The sequence below is a fragment of the Apodemus sylvaticus genome, chromosome 4 (assembly GCF_947179515.1).
Source record: "Apodemus sylvaticus chromosome 4, mApoSyl1.1, whole genome shotgun sequence".
Lineage (NCBI taxonomy): Eukaryota > Metazoa > Chordata > Mammalia > Rodentia > Muridae > Apodemus > Apodemus sylvaticus.
Genome location: NC_067475.1, coordinates 80166034 through 80190998, shown reverse-complemented (window position 1 = coordinate 80190998; position 24965 = coordinate 80166034). Strand labels below are relative to the sequence as shown.

At 43.4% G+C, this 24965-nt stretch overlaps 1 protein-coding gene across 2 annotated transcripts; it reads left to right on the top strand.

Annotated features, from left to right (window-relative positions):
• The first annotated feature begins 3758 nt into the window (after positions 1-3758).
• On the top strand, positions 3759-24090 carry LOC127683183 (Fc receptor-like protein 1). Of its 2 annotated transcripts, XM_052180221.1 has the most exons (10): positions 3776-3876; positions 14065-14085; positions 16563-16850; positions 17016-17294; positions 17604-17732; positions 18635-18659; positions 21291-21373; positions 21562-21633; positions 22580-22611; positions 23552-24090. In XM_052180221.1, exons 1-10 carry the CDS (start codon positions 3846-3848, stop codon positions 23621-23623), a joined length of 1032 nt encoding a protein of 343 aa, XP_052036181.1. In that variant the 5' UTR covers positions 3776-3845; the 3' UTR covers positions 23624-24090. The 2 variants fall into 2 exon arrangements, with proteins under 2 accessions (XP_052036182.1, XP_052036181.1); XM_052180222.1 differs by lacking the exon at positions 14065-14085 and having other exon boundaries at positions 3759-3876.
• The last annotated feature ends 875 nt before the right edge of the window (positions 24091-24965 follow it).

Genomic DNA, 24965 nt, shown 5'->3' with positions numbered 1-24965 from the left:
GAAACTGAATAAATATTATATACTTTAGTTTTTATAAAACCACTAATCTAATCTATAGTAACAGAATGCATATTAACATGTGCATGCACACACACACACACACACACACACACCACAGCCAACTGGGAGAAATGAAACACTGAACTACAAGACTCTGAAACTCCTATAGGATTTCAAAAGTGGGGGAGTGAATGGCTGAAGCCCGGAGCTGGTGGCTCCTGGAAAGTGATTCCACACAGTTCTAACCTGTGTCAGTCCACTTTACAGGATGTTACAGGATGGACCGAAGCCCAGACAGGGATGGGTCAGTGGTGGGCGGTACCACATCTTAACCAAAACTTCATAGATGTACACATCACCTGCCCTCTACTTAAGCTTTGACCTCATTTTGAGAACCTCATTTTGAGATGGACTGGTGAGGTCGCTGTTTCTCTTATCCCTCCTAATATGGCCACACTGAATTAAAATTCCTTTTCTGCTTTTTTGTATTTATATGGCTGTTTTAAGTGACTTACTGAGGGTGGGTAGCTACAGCTGACTAGCATTTTCTAAGCAGGAATGTACCAAAGCCAGCCCATCCCCAGATCTCTGAGAGACAATGGAATAGTGACTCTCTGGCTGAACCTAACTTCATAGGGGTTTTGAGGAAGTAAAGAGATTCTACCTCAAAGGAATAAAGAGATGGTTTTCTGGAGTGAATATGAGCAGTCGTGGCTCAGGAACACAGATTCAGAGTTTTTCTCTAAATAGCATGTTCCAACAAGGTACCAATTTCATTAACATTTTATAGTAACAGAGCAAAGAAAGTCATAAACTGACACACTTTCAAATACATCAGGTAGGCGGGTTATAGCAGAGCTGGGAAGCCTGGTAGAGTTGCTAGCTATTTGTTTGGTGGAAACTGGGGGTCTATTTGTACATTCCCATGTATTTACATAATGGTAACATAAGAGGTTAGTCCGTGTACAAAGGCAATCAATAGATTGATATGAAGGGGGTTAAAGACGCTCGAGATAATTTGCCCCTGGATTTGGAACACTCCAATCTCTCCACATCACTGAAGGTCTAGTCAGTCAATCAGCATTTGCAGACACAGCTTTCCAGAAATTCTCATTCACAAGGTGCAGACTGTGATCCCAGGATGTATTCCAACCCTAGGGTGCAGACAGCAACTCCAGTGTGCAGACTGCCATCCCAGGGTGCAAACTCTGACCTCAGGGTGCAGACTGATCTCAGGGTACAGATGGCAACGCCAGGGTGCAGACTGTGACCTAAAAGTGCAGGGTGTATGTTGTGGCCCCATGTTTAATAACACACACACACACACACACACACACACACACACACTCAATGTTGAGATGATACAAATAATCTAGAACAATTACTATGAATGTATTTATATCAGTTACCTTTGTCAAAAACCATTACACTGGATACTTATTGAAGGGACTCTGGGCAGCCCAGCCTGGCAAACCGTTTGGCAGACCTTGCCCTTGTTCTTTGTTTCCTCTGCCTTGCCTTCCTCGGCCATTAGATTACATTCCTAAAGCTAGCCCCCAAAGACTTCCCTTCTGTGACCACTTCTCCTGGGGCTGACTACCAAGGTCCAGCTATCAAAGTACTGAAGTCCAGGAATCAAAAGCCCCCTTTGGCTCACCTAATTAACATGCGCAATCAAAATTAAACATTCATCCTAACACAGGGTTCCTCATGTACCTTTGTAAGCGGCCATCTTACTCTGTTCCACATCTGTCTCTTCTCTATCTAGGGGCAATCCTTTGTCCCTCCAGTACAAATAAATACTCTTGTCCCATCTCCATGTTGCCTTCCCCTTCTCCCTCTTCCTCTATCTCCTGTCTTTGTCTCTTATTCCCTGCTCTCTGTCCCTTTGGAGCAAATAAATCTTCTTGGTGCTGAGAACCTGGTCTTGGGGATTCTGAACCCAAACTACATCTTTGTCTTGCAATGACTTATTCTAGTTTATGCTAATTGTATTCCAGTGGACAGAATTTTTAAAGAACCTTTAAATCTATGGAGCAGCATGGAAAGATATTTTAATGTGAAGAAATCAAACAGCTCTGTAGCAGGAGACACAGGGAAAAGATGTGAAACTGTGGCGAAAGCTGCCCCCTCCTGACTCCAGGACCTCCAGCCCCGCATTTCAAGGGGTGGCAGCTTTTGTGTTGGTCCTGAAAGTTTAAATTTGGCAGATATCTTCTCATGGCTTTCCCAAGCTACAGTTACAGTTGCTGGCTCAACCATCTGGTGTCCAGAAACTTCTCTGGATATTTGGCTAGGTTGTTAATGCTGGTCTCTTTTTCCTAAAGTTGAGTGTGCCCACTATCACTGCCTACTTCTTTCCCAATTCTTCTCTTTGGACTTAATACCCAAACTTAGATGGACTTTTCAATCTTCCATAACAACTCAGCCTTTGTGGATTGCCTGGCTATTCTTTGTTTTCATAATTTATTTTTAATTTATATTATATCCCAATCACAGCCCCTCTCTCTTCTCCCCCCAGTCCTGCCCTTACAAATCTTCCCCCCATTACCTATCCCCTTCTCCTCATAGAAGGGGAAGTTCCCCTTGGGTACTACCCCACCCTAGGACATCTAGTCTCAGCAGGACTAAGCACTTCTCCCACCGAGGTTCAGCCAGGCAGTCCAGCTAGGGGAAAGGGATCCAAAGGTAGGCAACAGAGTCAGAGACAGGCCCTGCTCAGTTGTTAGGGGACCCACACGAAGACCAAGCTGCACATCTGTCACAAATGTGTGGGAAGCCTAGGCCCAGCCCCTGCATGCTCTTTGGTTGGTGGTTCAGTCTCTGTGAGGCCCCATGGGCCCAGGTTAGTTGACTTTGTATCTCTCCAGCCCCTTTTATCCTGCCTGGTTATTCTTAATCTTAGATGATAAAAGATTCAAGAAATGTGAAAAATAAAATCGTTTATTCCCCTTTAATCTATAATGAGAATCACAGAGAAAGGGGCCAGAGATGCTAAAGAAGGCAATAGCAGGAACTGCCTACCCCTGACTGGGGTGAGGGGAGGGAGGAAGGGTGTCGCACAAGTACAAGAGTTAGTGATGATGGTGAGCCTTCTCCAGCACACAGAGGCTACCTGGTGCATACTCAGGTCCTCCAATTTCTTCCAAACCTCTCCCACCTTATGACTTCCTATGACTTTTTAAAAAGTGGTTCGTGTTCATTTATTGGGACACTGACATTTTAAACATGGGAAAATATCTATATGATAGCTGGACCCTATATAAATCAGAATATGCAACAACAGCATGGAACATAACGTGAATTCTCCCTTCCATCCCCGAGTCAGACACAGAGAGACGGCAATAGCAGCTGTGAGAAGGAAGGTGTATTTGATCAGACACTTGAATAGACATCCTTACCAAAGATGGCGATGTGTGGTGTGAAGTTTGGTAGGACTCAAGCTCTGTGAGACTCATCAAAGCCCGAATCACCTACCGGAAACACCCAAGATACATGAATATTAATATTTTAATACATAAAGTATTAAGCAAAGTTATAAAAAGAAAGCCAGCATCTCCTCATGCACAAAAGCTCCATGTCATGAAATTGAATCAAACCACATGAAGGAGCTTCTTTTGTTTTTTGGGCCTTCATGGAGGAAGAAATGAACACTGGGTAATGTTCCTTTGTACTTCTATTTCTATAAGCGCGTGCTGAAGGTTAACTTTTGACCCCGCCTTCCTCAAACCTCAGAGAAGCTGAGAGCAGTCATCTGTGTCACCTCTGCTAGTCCTCTGGTTTTGCTTTTTTTTTTTTCTTTTGGTGAGAGGCACCTTCACGTTCCCATCCGCAGCCTGGTCCTCATGCCTACTTGGCTCCTGCTGTTGATCTGTGGTGAGTTGGACAGCTTGGAGTGGGGTCTGGGATCAGGGATCTTGAAAAGGATAGAGAATTCTAGGACTAAGTTTCTGCCTGGTGATGGGGATTCAGCAGGGATGTTTATATAGTCTCTGACTCTGTCTCTCTCTCTCTCTGTCTCTCTCTCTCTTTCTCTCTCTCTCTGTCTCTCTCTCCCTGTCTCTCTCTCTCTCTCCCTGTCTCTCTCTCTCTCTCTCTCTCTCTCTCTCTCTCTCTCTCTCACACACACACACACACACACACACACACACAGAAAGAGAGAGAGAGAAAGAGAGAGAGAGAGAGAGAGAGAGAGAGAGAGAGACATTAGGCCCCTCAGTTCCTTTTTCTTCTATCAACACCACCTGCTTTTATTCATAGGGTAGAACCTTAGAGTTCGTCACCATCCCTCCTTATTCTGCTGTAGCTACACTCTGATTTCTCTGGTGCCACACATCAGAATTGCAGGATTATTCTACCATCATTAATCCTTACACTTGGAAGGCTTACTGGTCAGGGACTCGGACACTGCAGCTCATCACCACAACGAGCCTCTGGATACTCTTTCCACTCTCTCTCCCTACTGCTCCGTGTGTCCAAACAGTGGCATTTTAAACAAGGGCTCACCAGGCACCTTATCATCACGTGACGAGATCGAATCGCAGATGTTCTACCTGGACAGCCCATGTTCCCACTCGTGCCTAGGAGCCATTGTTTCAGGTCTTCTCGTTTCTCTTCAAACTTATTCCTTTTTGGCCCCCATTTTATAACTTTGATTAATACTTTATTTTAGAAGTAAAAAGCGGCAAAAAAGGAAATTTTCCATTTTTTTTTTTTACGCCCATGTCTACCAACTACCTGCCTGCCTTCTTGCTCTGTAATACACCTTGTCTGAAGATCGGAGTCTCCATTGGCTCATTCAAGACCCTCCTCCTCCACGCGAATGTGACTCTGTTCCAGCTGCTTCCCATCCACATCCACACACAGGCATGCTTGGAAAGTTCCCCCCTCACTCCCACTCCGTTCCTCTTCTCCCTTCACTCTGCACTCGGTTCCCTCTGCACTTGGTTCCCTCTGCACTGGGTCCACTCATTTTGTCTCACTTCCCCGATTCTTTCTTTTTTAAAAAAGAAAAAAAAAAACTCTATTTTTAATTACTCTGAGACCCGCCTTTCTTAAGCTCTTGAGACTTTTTCCCCAGATGTCAATCAAAGCTAGGAATATTTCTATCATATCCAAGATGTCGCCAACCTCCCAATAGTCCCGTGAGCCCCTGTCTCATTCTTAACCCCGACAAGCAAGTGTTCAGTTGTTTCCTTTTTTGTTTCCACTTTTGTCTCATTAACTCGCTTTAATGAATCTTTTGCCCCCACTGCTCCTTTGCAATCATTCTCTCCCCACTGTCACCCACCACTTCACATCACCTCACCCAGAGGTCATTTCTGGTTCCTACTCCTTCGCCTCTGGGGACAGACACAGTGAATAATTACTTCTTCTGCAGGGCACTTTTTTTTAATATTTATTTTTTATTCGATATATTTTTTATTTACATTTCAAATGATTTCCCCATTTCTGCCTCCCGCCTCCCCAAAAGTTCCATAAGCCCTCTTCCCTCCCCCTGTTCCCCCATCCTCCCTTCCCGCTTCCCTGTTCTGGTATTGCCCCATACTGCTACATTGAGTCTTTCCAGAACCAGGGGCCACTCCTCCGTTCTTCTTGGACATCATTTGATGTGTGGATTATGTCTTGAGTATTCCAACTTTCTAGGCTAATATCTGCTTATCAGTGAGTGCATACCATGACTGATCTTTTGAGACTGGGTTACCTCACTTAGTATGATGTTCTCCAACTCCATCCATTTGTCTAAGAATTTCATGAATTCATTGTTTCTAATGGCTGAATAGTACTCCATTGTGTATATATACCACATTTTTTGTATCCATTCATCTGTTGAGGGATACCTGGGTTCTTTCCAGCTTCTGGATATTATAAATAGGGCTGCTATGAACATAGTGGAGCATGTATCCTTATTACATGCTGGGGAATCCTCTGGGTATATGCCAAGGACTGGTATAGCAGGGCCCTCCGGAAGTGACATGCCCAGTTTTCTGAGGAACCGCCAGACTGATTTCCAGAGTGGTTGTACCAATTTGGAACCCCACCAGCAGTGGAGGAGTGTTCCTCTTTCTTCACATCCTCACCAACACCTACTGTCTCCTGAATTTTTAATCTTAGCCATTCAGACTGGTGTAAGGTGAAATCTCAGGGTTGTTTTGATTTGCATTTCCCCAATGACTAATGATGTTGAGCATTTTTTAAGATGCTTCTCAGCCATCCGAAGTTCTTCAGGTGAAAATTCTTTGTTTAGCTCTGTACCCCATTTTTAATAGGGTTATTTGGTTCTCTGGGGTCTAGCTTCTTGCGTTCTTTGTATATATTGGATATAGCCCTCTGTCGGATGTAGGGTTGGTGAAGATCTTTTCCCAATTTGTTGGTTGCCGATTTGTCCTTTTGATAGTGTCCTTTGCCTTACAGAAACTTTGTAATTTTATGAGGTCCCATTTGTCAATTCTTGATCTTAGAGCATAAGCTATTGGTGTTCTGTTCAGAAACTTTCCCCCTGTACCAATGTCCTCAAGGGTCTTCCCCAGTTTCTTTTCTAGTAGCTTCAGTGTGTTTGGCTTTATGTGAAGGTCCTTGATCCATTTGGAGTTGAGCTTAGTACAAGGAGATAAGGATGGATCAATTCGCATTCATCTGTATGCTGACCTCCAGTTGAACCAGCACCATTTGTTGAAAAGGCTATCTTTTTTCCCCTGGATGTTTTCAGCCCCTTTGTCAAATATCAAGTGGCCAAAGGTGTGTGGATTCATTTCTGGATCTTCAATCCTATTCCATTGATCCACCTGCCTGTCACTGTACCAATGCCATGCAGTTTTTAACACTATTGCTCTGTAGTATTGCTTGAAGTCAGGGATACAGATTCCCCCAGAATTTCTTTTGTTGTTGAGAATAGTTTTAGCTATCCCGGGTTTTTTGTTATTCCAGATGAATTTGAGAATTGCTCTTTCTACCTCTATGAAGAACTGAGTTGGGATTTTGATGGGTATTGTGTTGACTCTGTATATTGCTTTTGGCAAGATGGCCATTTTAACTATATTGATCCTGCCAATCCATGAGCATGGCAGATTTTTCCATTTTCTGAGATCTTCTTCCATTTCCTTTTTCAGAGACTTGAAGTTCCTGTCATACAGATCTTTCACTTGTTTGGTTAGAGTCACACCAACGTACTTTATATTGTTTGTGGCTATTGTGAAGGGTGTCATTTCCCTAATTTCTTTCTCGACCTGCTTATCCTTTGAGTATAGGAAGGCTACTGATTTGCTTGAGTTGATTTTATAACCTGCCACTTTGCTGAAGTTGTTTATCAGCTGTAGGAGTTCTCTGGGGGAGCTTTTTTTGGGGGGTCACTTAAGTATACTATCATATCATCTGCAAATAGTAATAGTTTGACTTCTTTCTTTCCAATTTGTATCCCTTTGACCTCCTTATGTTGTCTAATTGCCCTAGCTAGTACCTCAAGTACAATATTGAAAAGATAAGGAGAGAAGGGGCAGCCTTGTCTAGTCCCCGATTTTAGTGGGATTGCTTCAAGTTTCTCTCCATTTAGTTGGATGTTGGGTACCAGTTTGCTGTATATTGCTTTTACTATGTTTAGGTATGGGCCTTGAATTCCTGTTCTTTCCAAGGCTTTAAGCATGAAAGGATGCTGAGTTTTGTCAAATGCTTTTTCAGCATCTAATGAAATGACCATGTGTTTTTTTTCTTTGAGTTTGTTTATTTAGTGGATTGCATTGATGGATTTCCGAATATTGAACAATCCCTGCATCCCTGGGATGAAGCCTACTTGATCATGGTGGATGATCATTTTGATGTGTTCTTGGATTTGGTTGGCAAGAATTTAATTGAGTATTTTTGCATCGATATTCATAAGGGAAATTGGTCTGAAGTTCTCTTTCTTTGTTGGATCTTTGTGTGGTTTTCGTATCAGCATAATTGTGGCTTCGTAGAAGGAGTTAGGTAGTGTTCCTTCTGTTTCTATTTTCTGGAATAGCATGAAGAGTATTGGTGTTAGGTCTTCTTTGAAGGTCTGATAGAATTCTGCACTGAAACCATCTGGTCCTGTGCTTTTTTTGGTTGGAAGTCTTTCTGTGATCCCTTCTATTTCTTTAGGGGTTGTGGGACTGTTTAGATGATCTATTTGATCCTAATTTAATTTTGGTATTTGGTATCTGTCTAGGAAAATTTCCATTTCCTCCAGATTCTCCAGTTGTGTTGAGTATAGGCATTTGTAGTAAGATCTGATGATTTTTTGAATTTCCTCTGTTTCTGTTGTTATATCCCCCTTTTCATTTCTAATTTTGTTAATTTGGATACTGTCTCTGAGCCCTTTGGTTAATCTGGCTAAGGGTTTATCTATCTTGTTGATTTTCTCAAAGAACCAGCTCCTGGTTTTGTTGATTCTTTGTATGGTTCTCTTTGTTTCTACTTGATTGATTTCAGCCCTGAGTTTGATGATTTCCTGTCTTCTACTCCTCCTGGGTGATTAGCTTCTTTTTGTTCTAGAGCTTTCATGTGTGCCCTTAAGCTACTAGTGTATGCTCTCTCCCGTTTCTTTTTGGAGGCACTCAGGGCTATGAGTTTTCCTCTTAGCACTGCTTTCATTGTGTCCCAAAGATTTGGGTATGTTGTGCCTTCATTTTCATTAAATTCTAAAAAGTCTTTGATTTCTTTCTTTATTTCTTCTTTGGCCAAGTTATCATTGAGTAGAGTATTGTTCAGCCTCCATGTATATGTGGGCTTTCTGTTGTTTTTGTTGCTATTGAAGACCACTGTTACTCCATAGTGATCAGATAGGAGGCATGGGATTAGTTCGATCTTCTTACATTTGTTGAGGTCTGTCTTGTGACCAATTATTTGGTCAATTTTGGAGAAGGTACCATGAGGTGCTGAGAAAAAGGTATATTCTTTTGCTTTAGGGTGAAATGTTCTATAAATATCAGTTAAATCCAATTGGTCCAAAGCTTCAGTTAGTTTTACTGTGTCCCTGTTTAGTTTCTGTTTTCCTGATCAGTCCATTGAGGAGAGTGGAGTGTTGAAGTCACCCACAATTATTGTGTTAGGTGCAATGTGTGCTTTTAGCTTTAGTAAAGTTTCTTTTACGAATGAGGGTGCCCTTGCATTTGGCGCATAGATATTCAGAATTGAGAGTTCTTCTTGATGGATTTTTCCTTTGATCAGCAAGAAGTGTCCTTCTGAGTCTCTTTTGATGACTTTAGGTTGAAAGTCAATTTTATTTGATATTAGAATGGCTACTCCAGCTCATTTCCTGAGATCATTTGCTTGTAAAATTGTTTTCCAGCCTTTTACTCTAAGGTTGTTTTTGTCTTTGACACTGATGTATGTTTCCTGTATGCAGCAAAATGTAGGGTCCTGTTTCCTTATCCAGTCTTTTAGTCTATGTCTTTTTATTGGGGAATTGAGCCCGTTGATGTTAAAAGATATTAAGGAAGAGTGATTATTACTTTCTGTCATTTTTGATGCTATTTTTATATTTGAGTGGTTATCTTCTTTTGGGTTTGATGAAAGAAGGTTACTATCTTGCTTTTTCCAGGGTGTAGTTTCCCTCCTTGTGTTGGAGTTTTCCTCCTGTTATTCTTTGTAGGGCTGGGTTTGTAGAAAGATATTGTGTAAATATGGTTTTGTCATGGAATATCTTGGTTTCTCCATGTATGGTAACTGAGAGTTTTGCTGGGTATAGTAGTCTTGGCTGACATTTGTGTTCTCTTAGAGTATGCACGAGATCTGCCCAGGATCTTCTAGCTTTCATGGTCTCTGGTGAAAAGTCTGGTGTGATTCTGATAGGTTGTCCTTTATATGTTACTTGGCCTTTTTCTCTTACTACCTTTAATATTCTTTCTTTGTTTAGTACATTTGGGGTTTTGATTATTATGTGATGGGAGGTATTTCTGTTCTAGTCGAGTCTGTTTGGAGTTCTGTAGGTTTCTTGTATATTCATGGGCATTTCTCTCTTGAGGTTAGGGAAGTTTTCTTCCATAATTTTGTTGAAGATATTTGTTGGCCCTTTCAGTTGTAAATCTTCACTCTCATCTATACCTATAATCCTTAGGTTTGGTCTTCTTATTGTGTCCTGGATTTCCTAGATGTTCTGAGTTACAAGCTTTTTGCATTTTGCATTTTCTTTGACTGTTGAGTCAATGGTTTCTATGATATCTTTGGCATCTGAGAATCTTTCTTCCATCTCTTGTATTCTGTTGTTGATATTTGCATCTATGGCCCCCGATTTCTTCCCATGATTTTTTGTGTTTCCCTTGTAAGGGTTTCTAACTTTTGATCCATTTTCTCCTGAATTTCTTCAAGAGATTTATTTATGTCCTTCATGTGTTCCTGTAACAGTCATGACCAGTGATTTTAAATCCAAATCTTGTTTTTCTGGAGTATTGGGGTATCCAGGACATGCTGTAAATGGAGAATTGGGTTCAGATGCTATCATATTGCCTTGATTTCTGTTAGTAACATTCCTACGTTTGCCTTTTGCCATCTTGTTATCTCTGGCGTTAGTTGGTCTTGTTGTCACTGGCTGGTGTTTGAACCTCCTGTGAGCCTGTAAGGCTATTTCTGCAACACTGGATGACTGGGTTTCCCCTGGCACAGATTGCTGATATGCTGCCCTCCTCTTGGGTACCCTTGGAGCCCTAGTGTGCCCTGCCCCAAGTTGTCTCTGTGAACCTGGTGTTGCCTGTTTGCTCCTTCAGGGAGTAATGATGGTGGATGTTGCAGGGACCTTTTCCAAGTTGATCCCTCTGCAGGGCAACAGATCCTCCAACCGGGTTGGTGCACACACAGCTGGCCTAGCTGCCCAGGCCCTGAGTCCAGGTAAAAGCCTGGCAGGCTTAGGCCGGAGCAATGTTCCCCTTGGGCTATGTCTGCTAACTGGCTCTGTCAGGTAGCCAAGATGGCGGGGGGGGGGGGGGGGGGGGAGGGAAGGGGCTGGAAGTGCTGGACAGTCTGCAGGGTAAACAACATCCTGGGTAGGTTGGCACACAGATGGCCGACCGAGCTGCCCAGGGCCTGGGTGCTGGCAAAAGCCCTACAGGGCACTTTTAATCTAGTTTACAGAATGCCATGTTCCTCTGTTTTCGTTCTGCTTCATAACTGCTGCTCTTCTGCTCCCTTTTTGGGTTGAATTTGCCCTCAACACGTCACCAGCTTGGAGTGGATACTTAGACTTCAGATGCAGTTTCTTCTCCAATCTCACACACCTTTGTCATTTAATGTGATACGTTAAGTCTAAACTTAAGCATATCTCACCAGCTTTGACTTATTCTTTAAATACTTAATAGCCTGCTGCTACCAGGTGGCTACTAGGTGGCTACCAGGCATCCTAAAGAGCTTTGTTGATCTCTGTCATTTCACCACTACACCAAACTTACCTGATTTTTTTCTACAAACTGTCTACCTCAAGAAATGTTATTTCCATTCTTCTGGTGGTTGCTCTGGCCAGAAACATAGAACTTGTCTGTCTGTCTGTCTGTCTGTCTGTCTGTCTGTCTGTCTGTCTGTCTCTCCCTCCCTCCATCCCTCTCTCTCTCTCTCTCTTGCTCCCTCTTCACTCTCCATCTCTTTCCCTCTCTTCCTCTCTCCCTGTCTCTCCATCCCTATCCCTCTCTTCTGCTTCTCTCTCCAACCTCCCCTCCCCCTCCCTCCCCTCCCTCTCATGCCCTCTCTCCTCACAGTTGCTGCTCTGTGTCAGGAACGCTCTGAGTGTCCAGTCTGAAGCTTCAACACAACTTATTTCTCTGCTTTATCTTTCCTCTGAGCACTATTTTCTGAAACAATGTTCTATTTTTATCAAAAAGTTTTAAATTAAAATATAATCATATGGCCTCCCCCTTCCTTGTCCTCCATCTAGCCTCTCATGTCCCCACTACCTCTCACATTGATAGCCTTTGTTGATTACTATTATTCCATATATGTAGGTAAATATATAACCCCAACCTGTCCAGTCGATTTTTGTGTATACAGTTCCACAGCTGATTAGGGAACTCATACCGGGAAAAGGGTGTCCCTCCACACACTCGCCAGTCACAGTTGCCTGTAATTCTTTGCCTAGGGGTGGGCCCCATGTGATTTCCCCTTGTGCATTAGTATGTGTGTTGATATTATCATTGTTTGAGTCTTCTTTAGGCAGCCATATTGTTGAGGTGCCGTTTGTCCATTACTTCTTAAATACACAGTTTCACAGCAAACCATCTGGCCCTCTGCCCTTACACTCTTCTTGCCTTCTCTTTGGCAATGCTCTCTAAGCCTTAGGTGCAGGAGTTTTCTCCCACTATAGTGTACATTCTGTGACACTCAAGTATTGCAAAGTATTTACTTGTGAACAAATACATAAATATAATTTTTCTGCTAGCTTTCTCTGATCCCTTGCTATTACCTGAGGAAGTAATTATTCAAATAAGCATTTAACCAAGTAGGCATTTCAAGCTAAGAATAATAAGAAAAATAATTAATAATTAGGAGAAAACATTGATCAGATCTTACAAAAAAAACTGATGTCCTAGTCTCAGCACTCAGCACTTGTCTCTACAAATGCAGTAAGGCAGGTTTTGTCACTATCTGTATCTCATAGAAAAAGATGTTGAAACAGAGGAAGGACATACTTCCCAGGGCCACAAGGCTTGCAAGAGGATGAATGAATACTGGTATCTCTCCTATCTAGTGACAATACCTGAATTTTCGCCAGAATTTCTCCCATTTGACCAATAATATGGCCAACTATGGTTAGGAAAGTATTTAATGAAACCTAATTCTTCTCTGGACCCAAGCCTCCCCTGATAGGAAGTTGGTAGCCAGTGGGGCTCCAGGCCTTGAGAGTGAGATCTTTTTTCCTCTTATTTGACTGTTATTATACCTGGTAGCAAGTTGGGAAATGACACTTAAGGCTTCTGAGAGGAGCAAGGACTGGAGGATGTGGGGAGAGGAACAAGCTGACAGGCTGTTAGGAACAGGCCTTCCCATCTCCAGAACCATTCAGGTTTGAACATTTGCCAATATAATGACACTGGGCTATTGTTTCACTTTGGAAGTTTTATAGTTAACAATTAACTGATCACTTTCTAGGGCCTTTCAGAGTTTTGCTTATTGGAGCCTCTATGTTATATATTGCCTGTTGTATTCCTTGTCTATTTTGCTATTGAGATTGCTGCTTTCCTTGTTAATCAAGAAGTATTCTTCATGAATAGTCACTTTGGTTTTTTGTTTAGGTTTGGTTTTTGGTTTTTTGTTGTTGTTTTTGGTTTTTTGTAGTTTTGGTATTTTGTTTGTTTGGTTGATTTGGTTTGTTTTGGTTTTTCAAGAAGGGTTTCTCTGGAGTAAGTCCTAGAACTCACTCTGTAGACCAGGCTAGCCTCAAACTCAGGGATCCACCTGCCTCTGTATCCAAAGTACTAGTATAAAAGTCATGTGCTACCACCACCCAGCTGACTAATACCCTTTTTAGACTTTAATAGCAAAAACATAGGTTCTCCCATTCTGATAGCTCTTAAGATTGTCTGCTACAATATCCTTCCTTAATCAAAACTATTACTATTAATTTAATATAACTAGGTTCATCAATATTCATCTCCACTGTCCTTCATTGTTCTTTTGAAACTGTATTTACTAATTCTTCTCCATCCTAGGTGCTGCACAGTTTTCTGTTAACAATATAGTTTCCTCTTTACAAGTAGATGAAATGCTGTGTAAGGTAGCAACTCAACTTATTTTTCTGTGGTTGATAAACAAAGTTTCCCAGTATCTTCTGAACTAAACCACCTTTCCCCTTGGGATGGGGAGTGGAGGAAGAACAGGGCTCTTCACGAAGATGCTTACCTTATATGCATAAAAACGACCATGTGTCTTTTCTAAATGATATAGAATATGGGAAAAGAAATAAGAAAGGAATTCAGGGAGGAGAAGATGCAGCAGAAGGGGAAGAAGAAGGAGGCGTGGGGAGGCACCAGGGAAGGGAAGGGTACTTTTGGGAAAGCCCTCTAGAGAAGTTTAGCTGTGTGTCTGTGGCACTCGCAGCTCTGGTCTAACCTGTACTGGTTTCTTTTCCAGCTCTACCCTGTGAGCCTGCTGGTGAGTTCTGCTCCCCCTCTTCCTCGCAGTCTAGGGGTAGCTTGTCACCCAAATCAGCACATGAGGCACGTGGATGGCCGAGCAGCCATGCCTGTCCTGTCCCAGAAACAAACGTCAGAGAGTCTTCTGGGCCCAGGCTGTGGCCTGTGTCTGCCCAGCCTGGGCAAGGGGCTCAGGAGCTGCCTCTGCACTGGGAGGGAAATACGGTCACATGAAGATGGAAGAGAGGGAAGAGAGCATCAGAGATTTGTGTCAGAAGGGGTCTGTTCTCCTTCAGAGGCTCCAGGTCCTGCTGTGCTCTTCAGTGGGGGGACGCACTGAATGGCTGAGAAAAAAGAAGCCATAGTTAGCTGTAGTCAGTCTCCAGCCACATGTAAAAGCATCAGGACTGCTGCCTCCTGCTATTCTTAGCTCCACTCTGCTGTAGTTATAGCTGTTCTCTCTCTCTCTCTCCCTCTCTCTCTGTCTCTCTCTCGCTCTCGCTCTCTCTTTCTCTAAGCTATATGCAAATTTAATTGATTTTCTTGCCACAGGGAATTTTTCACTGTGAAGCATATGTAAATGTACCATGCACGGATTGATCTCTTGCTCACAAACTATTAACTGCGAGGTTAAAAAAGATTGGAGAGATGGCTCAGTGCCTTCGAGCACTGGCTGCTCTCTCAGAGGTCCTGAGTTCAATTCCCATCAACCACATGGTGACTCACAACCATCCATAATGGGATCCAATGCCCTCTTCTGGTGTGTCTTAAGACAGTGACAGTATGTTCACATACATACAATAAATAAATAAATCCTTTAAAAAACCCATTTAAAAAAAATAAAGATTGTCTGTTGCACCCAACAACAAGGTGTTCCCATGACCAGAGGGAACAGAAGGATTTGATCTTCTGGGTCCATCATTGATTTTCAAATTTAAGTCATGTCTGTGCTAATGCTATTTGTGCCTTTTGTTTGGTTTCTCCTTTATCTCTAAGGGGCCAGGCACTCAATCAGGCACTCAATCATAGCCTAAACAGCAATACAGACATGCATCCAGGACAAGGAAAGAGTTGCTTTACGTGTTTTTGTGAAAATCCTTGATTGCTGAGAATTCTCTGAAACAAGCCATGCACTACAGGGCAGAACTCCAGACTCGGGCGTGAGGCATGCCTGCCTTCTTGCTCCTTGTTAGGCTGGCCCGGTCAGAAGAGAGGGTTGCAGGTGCCCACCCCCTTCCTTTGTCTGCACAGTTTCAAATGCTGGGAAGTTATAAGTCCTCTGGGGATCACAGATATCTGCTGAGAGAAGATACAGTCCACACAGGAGCAGATGGTAACTGTAGGTGTAACTGGTGTCTAAAAAGAATCTCCAAAAAGCGTTCTTATAGGAAGGCTCTGAGGTTATCCACACTCAACTAGGAATCTCAGGGACCCAGAAGAGAATGGTTTTTCTAACAGGGAAACTATTAGAGTCTCCCAAATTGAGAGGATCCCAGGGTTAAGCAAATGTCCCAAGAAACTGTGGCATGCATTGGCTGATGGGACTGTGAGAGGCTGAGGCAAGCAGAGCCCCAAGAGCCCAGACATGCATCCCTGTGGCTTAAGTGATGCTGTGTGTCTGAGATGTCAGGGAAAGGGGAACCTTTGTCCTGATCACTATGGTTTATAAAAAATAGTAATAATAAAAGAGGTGGACTGAGTTTTAGCTCAATGGTAGATCACGTGCCCAGAAGGCTCCACTGCTTTGATTCCTGGTATTGCCAAAATAAAGGAGGAGGAGGAAGAGGAGGAAGAAGATGAAGAGGAGGAAGAAGAGGAAGAGGAGGAGGAAGACAATGACAACAACACGAAGAGGAGGAAGGGAAGAAGAGAGGGAAGGAGAGAGGGAGGGAGAAGGAGAAAGGAAAGAGACTGAAACAGTTTCCAAATCATCACGCTCCACCATACCTTGTGACCATCTTCAATATACCTACAATATTTAAAATATACAGAAATTTTAAAAATTAAGACAATGAGATTTAAGCCACAGGTGAAGATTGCCTTTGGAAGCTGATCCCAACACATAGAGTTAGGATGTGCCAGAAGGATCAGGGCAGGTCCACAGCAAAGGGAACCTCATGCCTATGAGGGAGACTGCAGATACTGTAGGTCTTACCTGCTGAGAACACAAAAGATGTCCTAATCATGAATATTGCCCTGGAGTGTGTGTTTATGTCCTATCTCTAGATCCATGTCTTAGCACGGTGCTGAGTAGAAGTTCTATCATCATAGGGTGGGAGATGACGTCGCATACTCAACATTAGTAGTATAATGCTTTTCTTACCCTGAGACTATCAACCAAACCTAAGATGATTCCAGTTCAACAGAACACCAGCCTCTACTGAAGCTGTAAGAATCAGTGACTTTGCCATCAGCCTTGGCTCTCGACCACCACACCTACTCCTCTCTGACACATTCCCTACTCAGAGTCCTCCTCATTATCTTGTGTTCCCACAGGAATCCAAGTCTCTGATGTGAGCTTGAAGACTCGGCCCCCGGGAGGATGGGTGATGGAGGGAAACAAGCTGGTCCTCATCTGCTCTGTTGATCGTGCCACTGGAAATATAACATTCCTCTGGTACAGAGGGGCCCTGGGTTTAAATCTGGAAACAAAGACACAGCCTTCACTAACAGCAGAGTTTGAGATCAGTCAAATGGAACAAAGCGATGCTGGTCAATATTACTGTGCAGCTGACAATGGCTACGGCCCCGTCCCCAGTGAGCTGGTGAACGTCCACGTCAGAGGTAAGTAACGCATACCAGATCTCAGCCAGCACATCTCATCTACGCTCCACACTCCCCGAGTGCCTTTAGGGCACTCAGCGGGGTTGAGCCTGCAGAGGACAGGCAGAAAGAGTGGGTCTGTCACACTATCAAGGTACCTTTCTCTAATTGTCCACTATTGCTTAGTTCCAGTGTCTCGCCCTGTCCTTACATTTGGGGACTCTGGAACCCAGGCCGTGCTGGGGGACCTGGTGGAACTTCACTGTAAGGCCCTGAGAGGTTCACCCCCAATCTTCTACCAGTTTTATCATGAGAGCATCATTCTGGGGAACAGTTCAGCCCCCTCTGGAGGAGGAGCATCCTTGAACTTCTTCCTGACTGCAGAACATTCTGGAAACTTCTCTTGTGAAGCCAGCAATGGCCAGGGTGCCCAACGAAGTGAGGTGGTGGCTCTCAACTTAACAGGTATCTGTCAGGCCTTGGAATATCAAGGTCAGCGTCTCTTCCCCAGCATCCGGGAGAGCTACAGGGTTTCCAGGGGGTGTTGTCAGGGGCGGGGCTTCTGTGCATGATGCTGTCATGGGTGATGTACATGAGGGGTGTGGAGAATGGAGACTGAATGTCTATCCTCTTTCATAAGTGTAAGATGCAGAAGTTCTCTAGATAAATAAGGACACCTCTCCCCACTCATGAGGAGCAGCCCTCGAACATAATCTACACCTGAGATGTCTGTTCTCCAAACCCAGTCCCTGCCTTACAGCAACTTGTGTGCAGGTCTCTCCTTCGTGCCGACTGAGGATGGAATCAGTCATCTCTCCTCAGGACTTACTGGCTGGCTGCTTGCCTCTCTTGGTCCCATCACCATGGCTTTAATATTTTGCTACTGGCTCAAGAGAAAAATAGGTTAGTAACTGAATATATTTTGCTACTATAACCTTTTTCCCCCCTGAAACGGACTACATCTGTGGCACACAGTCTGTGGAGTGAAGTGCGTGCTCTGACTACCTTGCCTAAGGGTCTTCTTATAAACTTTCACAGTCTGTTAAAGTATCATTTTTAGGAAAGTTATTTATGTCTTCATCGTTAACTTTTACATAAAATATAACTATTTTTTTAAATCCAGTCAGCAACCAGGGAAGAGGTACACTTGGCTGCTCCCCCTACCCCCTCGCTCAGCTCCTGTCCAGACGTCTATGCAGCAGACTTTCCCAAGGGCTCTATCACATGCTTTTCCTTTGCCCTGAAATACAATTCACATTCCTACAGGTTCTGACAAGTTCTGGATCTCTCCCACTTTTTGGATGAAATATTTTCTCCCTCCTGAGGTCTCACTTGTAATATAGCCAATGATTGTTCTCTATTTTGAATTTTAAGTTATTTACCTTCCCCATGGATCCTAGCCCATAATTTAATATGTAGTTATGTCTAACCTATTCTACACTAAGCAAGCTGAAGATGTGTCCATAGAGGACTGTGTGCAGCTATCATTTGAATTCCATGCCTTCCCAACATCTGGGGACACCTTACCTCGACCTATCTGTAACTTGACCATGTCAGCATCTGGCTCAGACTCTGGGCAGCACAGGATCCATCAGTGTACTTGCAAAATTAAAAGCAAAGCATATAATGGGTCCAAAATCCTGTCTCTGGTACTTATGGGCTTTGGGAAACTGACTTAACTCCTCTGGACCTGAATCACCTTGTGACATGAAGACCCCATAAGTGACATCCAAACTGAGCACCACCAAGACAGGGGGTCAGTGAAAGCCCCCACTGATACACACTCTCACTTTTTTGCCTTGCAGGAAGACGGTCAGAAGATCCACTCAGGTAAGGGCTCTGCTTTCTCCTATGTGCTGGTGATGCCAAAAATCTGCTTTTAAAAAATTATTTTTTTGAGTATGTAATATAATTGTATCAATTCCTTTTCTCCATCCAAATACTTTCATATACCCTTCCCTGCTCTTTTGCAATTTTTTTGGCCTCCTTTTTCTATTGCTGTTACACACACACACACACACACACACACACACACACACACACACGTATATATTTCTAAAGCTAAATACCACCTGCTCAGTCTATATTGGCTGTATATTTCATGTATGCTTGTTCCCAGGGCTGACCATTTGGTATTAGATAACATATTGGTGTCTCTTCCCTGAGGAATATGTCTCCCCTGCTCTCAGCATTCCTTAGTTGCCTGGAGTTCCTTGCATACAAACTTTCCCCTGCCCACTTTAGTGTGTCTATTTTTTGTCATCTTTGTTTAGAAAGTCATGTTGGTAGACTTTAAGGTAGTAGCTTCCGACCTGACTGGGAGACACGGTCTCCAGCAAACTTGGGGCCCTCTGGATCTTACAGTCCCCCCCCCCCTTCCACAATGCTCCCTGAGCCCTTGGTATGGAAGCATTGTTTGTAGATGTATACCCTGGGAATAGACTTCACAACTGTGCACTTTAATTGGTTGTGGCTTCTGTTGTGGTCTCTTGTCCATTGCAGAGAGGTTTCCTTGATGAGGAGTGAGGACTCTACTTACCTGTGGATGTAAGGTCACATATTTAAGATGTGGTTAGAAATCGTACTGGTTTAGTAAACTGGTGGTTGTACGGTCTCCTCTAAGACTGATGACATCATTAGCACTGAGTACAAGTAGCACCCTTAGGGGCCATGCCACACTGGTGGTTGTGGTTCAGAGATGTCGTAGCTAAACAGGTCTGTTGGTCGTTTCCCTTCTCATGAACTTGCATGGTGCCTTTGGGTACCCTGAAAACTTACTTTTAAAACCTTGATGTCCTCTCTTGTGAGCTGCTTCCCTGTTTCACCACAACTAAAACTCACACCTGAGTCCCACCCCCCCTATTGGCAACTTTGAACATTAATTTGCCATTTCTCGTTTACTAATTACTTTAAACCATTTTGCCATGCTCTCTATGTCTTCCTTCCAACACCTCCGTGGTTTTCTCTGATTTCTTTTGGTCTTGCCACTGGTTTTTCCATGCAGACAGCCTGCTTACAGCAGACAGCTTTGAGTAGGTGCAAAGACCCTGAGATTTTAGAAGGACTTTAGGACAGGTAGGCTATATGTGCCATGTGTCTCTGAGATGTAGGACATCAGTAATAAACACACTGAAAATGTTGTTGGAGTTCAGAAGAAGAAAAAAAGTTCTAAAATACTTGCATCCTCCAAATTTAGTTTGAGTACCTTCCACATCCACACTAAACATGTGTTCCATATCCCGGTGGATATGCGTGGCCATTTTCTTTTGCTCCTTCCTCAAGTTTCTTTCTCTGGTTAACTATGCATTTTTAACTGAGAAGAGTCACTGTTTCTTTACTTAGTTACCTGCACTTTTTTAATGGACTAAGAGTTGGACTCTGATAAGGAGACAGATAAGGAGAGGGATCATAACTAGGCAATGAAGAAGGTAAACTTCCAAGATGTGGGCTTCTTCACCACCCTGCTGGCCTGAGACAAAAGTCTGGCAGCTTAAAACAAAGGCCTTGTGGGATTTTTTTCTCCTTCGTTGGATCATCCTGTCCTGACGATACGCTGGCCCATTAAGTTCAAGATCTTTCTTTTTTAAAGAAAATGCTTATTTATTTGTATGGATATAGATGTTTTGCCTGTGTGTCATGTATATGCAGTCCCCATGGGGGGTGGGATACCCTGGGACTGGAGTTACATATGGTTGTAAGCTAAGCTTCCATGTAGGTGCTAGGACTTGAACCCGGGTCCTTGTGGGGAATAGTTAGTGCTCTTCACTGTTGAGCCATCTCTCCAGCTTCCAAGTTCAAGATCTTATCAGGACACATTTATATTTATACAACAGTTGTGGGCCAATCAGCCATTCAGTCTTTTTTTTTTTTTTTTTGGCTTTTTGGTTATTTTGGATTTGGTTTTTTTGAGACAGGGTTTCTCTGTAGAGCCCTGGCTGTCCTGGAACTCACTCTGTAGACCAAGCTGGCCTCGAACTCAGAAATCTGCTGCCTCTGCCTCCCAGAGTGCTGGGATTACAGGCATGCGCCACCACCACTGCCCGGCCAGTCTTTTTTCAATTGATCAGCCCCAGATTAGGGGAGGAAGATCCTTCAATGACTTAGAAATAACAACAACAACAAAATACAGTCCTCAAAGAGAAGTCGGCTTTCTCCACCGTTACCTTTTGCCTCCAGGATTCTTCCTGCCTTTGAATGTTTTTACTAGCAGAGAAAATGAATATGACCCGGATCCCTACATGGTCCTAGCTACCTGCCTGGGTAACAGCAAGACAACGAGTCAGCAAAGCTCCCCTTTCCTGTGGGACGTGTGCAGCACCACAGAGCCTTGGTCCACCGACGGATGAAGGTTCTGCTTATACTGCAGAGCTGTACCTTCCAGCTGACCCCTTGCTTTGCACTTTAAAACCTCAGATGTTCACATCTGGGACATTTGGGATGCCATGTGTTTTGTGTTTGCAGAAGCCCTCCTCAGACTGGGTTCCGAGAATCCACCTACTCCAACTCCCCGGGCCCAAGGCAGCCAGAGCCGGTGTATGAGAACGGTGAGGCTTCCCCAGCTCAACCAGCTCTAGTGGGGGGGGGGGGAGGCAGGGAGGGCTCTTCAGGGTGTAGTCTGCTCACCAAAGCCAAAGTTGATTCTGCTGCGACTTCGACTTCGTAGGAAGTGGGTGGGGTCAGTGGAAGAACAAAAGGAAAGAACTGTGCCGATGCATCTCTTTTCCTCTTTCAGTGAACGTTGTAAGTGGCGATGAAGTTTACTCTCTGGTGTACCACACTCAGCAAGAGCTGGAACCAGCAGCGGGTGAGACATGGAATGGGATGAATTTTTCTCTGACTCTTGTCCCAAAACCAAGAGGACAATCAGTAGCTCTGTTCCGGAGCATGGCAGCATTTGTCCTTGGGGCTGACTGTAGTTACTTGAAAACTAACCTTTGTTCTGGAAGCTGTGTCGACTGGAGCCCAATGCTGTTGTTGTTAGGATAGCCGAGTGCGTGGTTCACACGACCTGTTTTTAATAGCAACCCTCTGGAAGTATCATTCCCAGTTTTCTGATGAACCGCCAGACTGACTTCCAGAGTGGTAGTACCAGCTTACAACCCCACCAGTAGTGGAGAATGTTCCTCTTTCTCCACATCCTCGCCAGCACTTGTTTTCTCCTTACTTTTTGATCTTAGTCATTCTGACTGGTGTGTGGTGAAATCTTAGGGTTGTTTTGATTTGCATTTCCCTGAAGACTAAGGATGTTGAACATTTCTTTAGGTGCTTCTCAGCCATTCGATATTCCTCGGGTGAAAATTCTTTCTTTAGCTCTGTACCCCATTTTTACGGGGGATATTTGGCTCTCTGGAGTCTACCTTCTTGAGTTCTTTTATATCTTGGATATAAGCCCTCTGTCGGATGTAGTGTTGGTAAAGATCTCAACCTAAAGATGCTTCCTGCCCTCTTCGCGGGCCCACACTCTCCTAGCTTGTCATAGCTGCAGTTCCCATCCCACACTACCCACGGCAGGCCCTGACGAGGAGAAAGGTGTCCAAGTGTCTCCAGTAGCAAAAGGGCCTGCTTGCCCACCGACCCCAGGCTGCCAATTCTTCCATGAACAATTCCTCATGTGATAGAAAGGAGAATAGAAAATACTGCTGGAGATCAATCTGTAGAAAACAGGCAGGAGAAGAAACAACCTTGATTAACAGAAGGCTGTAAAAGGCTAAATTCGAACGGAATCTCACCTCTTATTTGTTCCTCCACAGCTCAGCATGTGAGGACACACCCCCCAAGTGAGGTAAGCAGACATCTCTGTCCTCTGGCTTCCTCTCTTTCCTCTGGAGGCTATCCTAACACGCCTCACAGTATAGCTGCTTAGGAAAGGAAACATCAATATCCTCTATCTGCCAGTGCAGTGGAGACAGAAAGCATTTAATTTTAACAATAAAGAATCACTGCATGAGGGAGTTTTGGAGGCTTCTGGGTACATTTCCAGGAGCAATGTGCTGATGTGTAGCTCAATCATGGTTTATACTTATTTTTAAAGTTCTATTTATTTGAAAATCTATCCTAAAATACTGTTGAACTGGACAGCCGTCAGCGAGTGCTGTATGGTTAGCAATATAAAAGGAACTAAATTAATACTGAATAAAACTGAGGTAATGGCTTGTATTATGAAAAAGTCCTAATTCATAACTCCTGGAAATTCAAGATATCCATGGAGAAATAGCAACAGTTAAGAACCTTAGTGCTCTTATAGAAGGCCAGAATTCAGTTCTCGGCACTACTCTAGCAGCTCACAACCAGCCATAGCTCCAGCTTCAGGGGATCCAGTGGCTTCTGCTCCCCATGGGCACCTCCACCCACGTGCACATACACACATACAAACACACACATATATGTACAATTTTTAAAAATTCTAAAGGACATCCACAATGCTAAAAAGGTACTCCCTGAAAACTGTGGGTATTCTTTCTGGCTTTGCTCCATCAAGCACAACTCGGAGTCCTCAGTGGACTCTGGGAGCACACTAGCTTAATTCATGTTGATGTCTTTGAACAATGACTCTGGAATCTTTTGGAGTAACAGGCTCTTTTGACAATGCTGGCAGAGGCCACAGGCTTCCAAGAGGCTCCTTTTACGGTGTTGTGTGTGCACAAGACGAACCGCAGTCAGGCGGGCTGGGAAGCGGCCCAGTGGACACATAGTCTTCTATCTGCTCATTTTGGTCCTTCCAGGTCTCCTTTGGAATCTATTCTCAGCCAAGGATAAACACTGCATATGCAGAGGACTACGAAGACACTATGTAGAATTATGTAGACAGCAACTGTGGAGTGCTACGAAAAAGCCCAAGGCCTGATGTGGCCTCCAAGGACACGGGGGACGGGGATAGCTGGTCAGCACACCTTCCCCGCATGCTGCCCTTCATCAGACCTATGTGAAGTAGGAGCAAGTCCTGCAGAAATCACCCCAGAAAACCAACTTAGAGAAGCCAGAAGCGTTTGCTGGTGACATCTGGCTGTTGCCCATTCATATCGGGGCATGATGAACTGCACACTCTTATTTATAAGAGGAAAATGGTATGATGGAATCAGCTGAGAAGGGGAAGGAGAGACTCAGACAGCACAAAGCCAGGATCAATGGCTTTGCGGGTCTGCTGTGGAGACAGGGTTGTGCATCCTCTGTGCACATATCCCAGACACTGTACTTTCAAGTCACTGTCACCAATTTAGAATTAAAACACAGTTGCGTAAAAATGTACTGTGGCTACACTCAATTTCAGTGATGTGTTTTGTGTGTAATAGTTTTTGAAAGGTTCACCAAGTTTTAAGTTTTGAACTTGATGCAACATTTAGTCTAAGCTTTATGAATATTTAAATACAGTGTTTATTCTTGAATTGTCAAACTTTCGAAAACATGCTCATTTTGCTTGAGATATGCTTTCAATGAAAATCAATTACAATCTCACATTTATATATCAAAACAATTTAGAGATAAAGTTAAAAGTAAAATGTTTGCTATCAGGTACAACAGATGGCGACCACTGTAAAACCTTAGCCTGTATTTCTCTAGGTGGTTTCCATTTATGTACCAACACTTACACATGCATATAATTACTAGATAATCAAAAGCATAGCTATTCAAGAAACTGAAATATTTCCAGGTCTATCTGTATATCTAACATCCTATTTCAAAAGACTAGAATACTCTGTTGTACATTCACATTATAATATATGCATTTTTCTTTTATGTAGCAGTAAATATAATCTTAAGTTGATTATTTTAAGGTTTTTATTTTATGAGACTGCTTTGTAGGCCAAATATTCCTAGAATTCAAAATTATCCTGCTTCAGTCTCCCAAGTGCTGGGTTGACAGTTGTGTGCCACAGTTCGTTTTAACAGTTTTAAATGTATGCTTCAGGGACATCACCTACTCTCACAACATTTTAATACTTTTGACCACTGAAGGACATTGAAGTTGTTTCAGATTTTCATAGGATAAATGCAGTGTCCATTAAATGTCTTCACAATTGCACTCTCCTGTGAGATTATCTGAGGAGTACATTTGGAAATCAGGGATGACACAACGTTACTAAATGCTCTTAAATCTCTCTCCAGTAAATCTATATAAATCTACACACCCTCCAACAA

What these genes read in the sequence shown, in the direction of transcription:
- LOC127683183 (XM_052180221.1), top strand. Translation starts at nt 3,846, where the DNA reads ATGCCTACTTGGCTCCTGCTGTTGATCTGTG. An exon ending in CGGTCAGAAGATCCACTCAG is followed by an intron (nt 18,660 to 21,290) that starts GTAAGGGCTCTG and finishes TTGTGTTTGCAG; the next exon opens with AAGCCCTCCTCAGACTGGGT. An exon ending in AGAGCCGGTGTATGAGAACG is followed by an intron (nt 21,374 to 21,561) that starts GTGAGGCTTCCC and finishes TTCCTCTTTCAG; the next exon opens with TGAACGTTGTAAGTGGCGAT.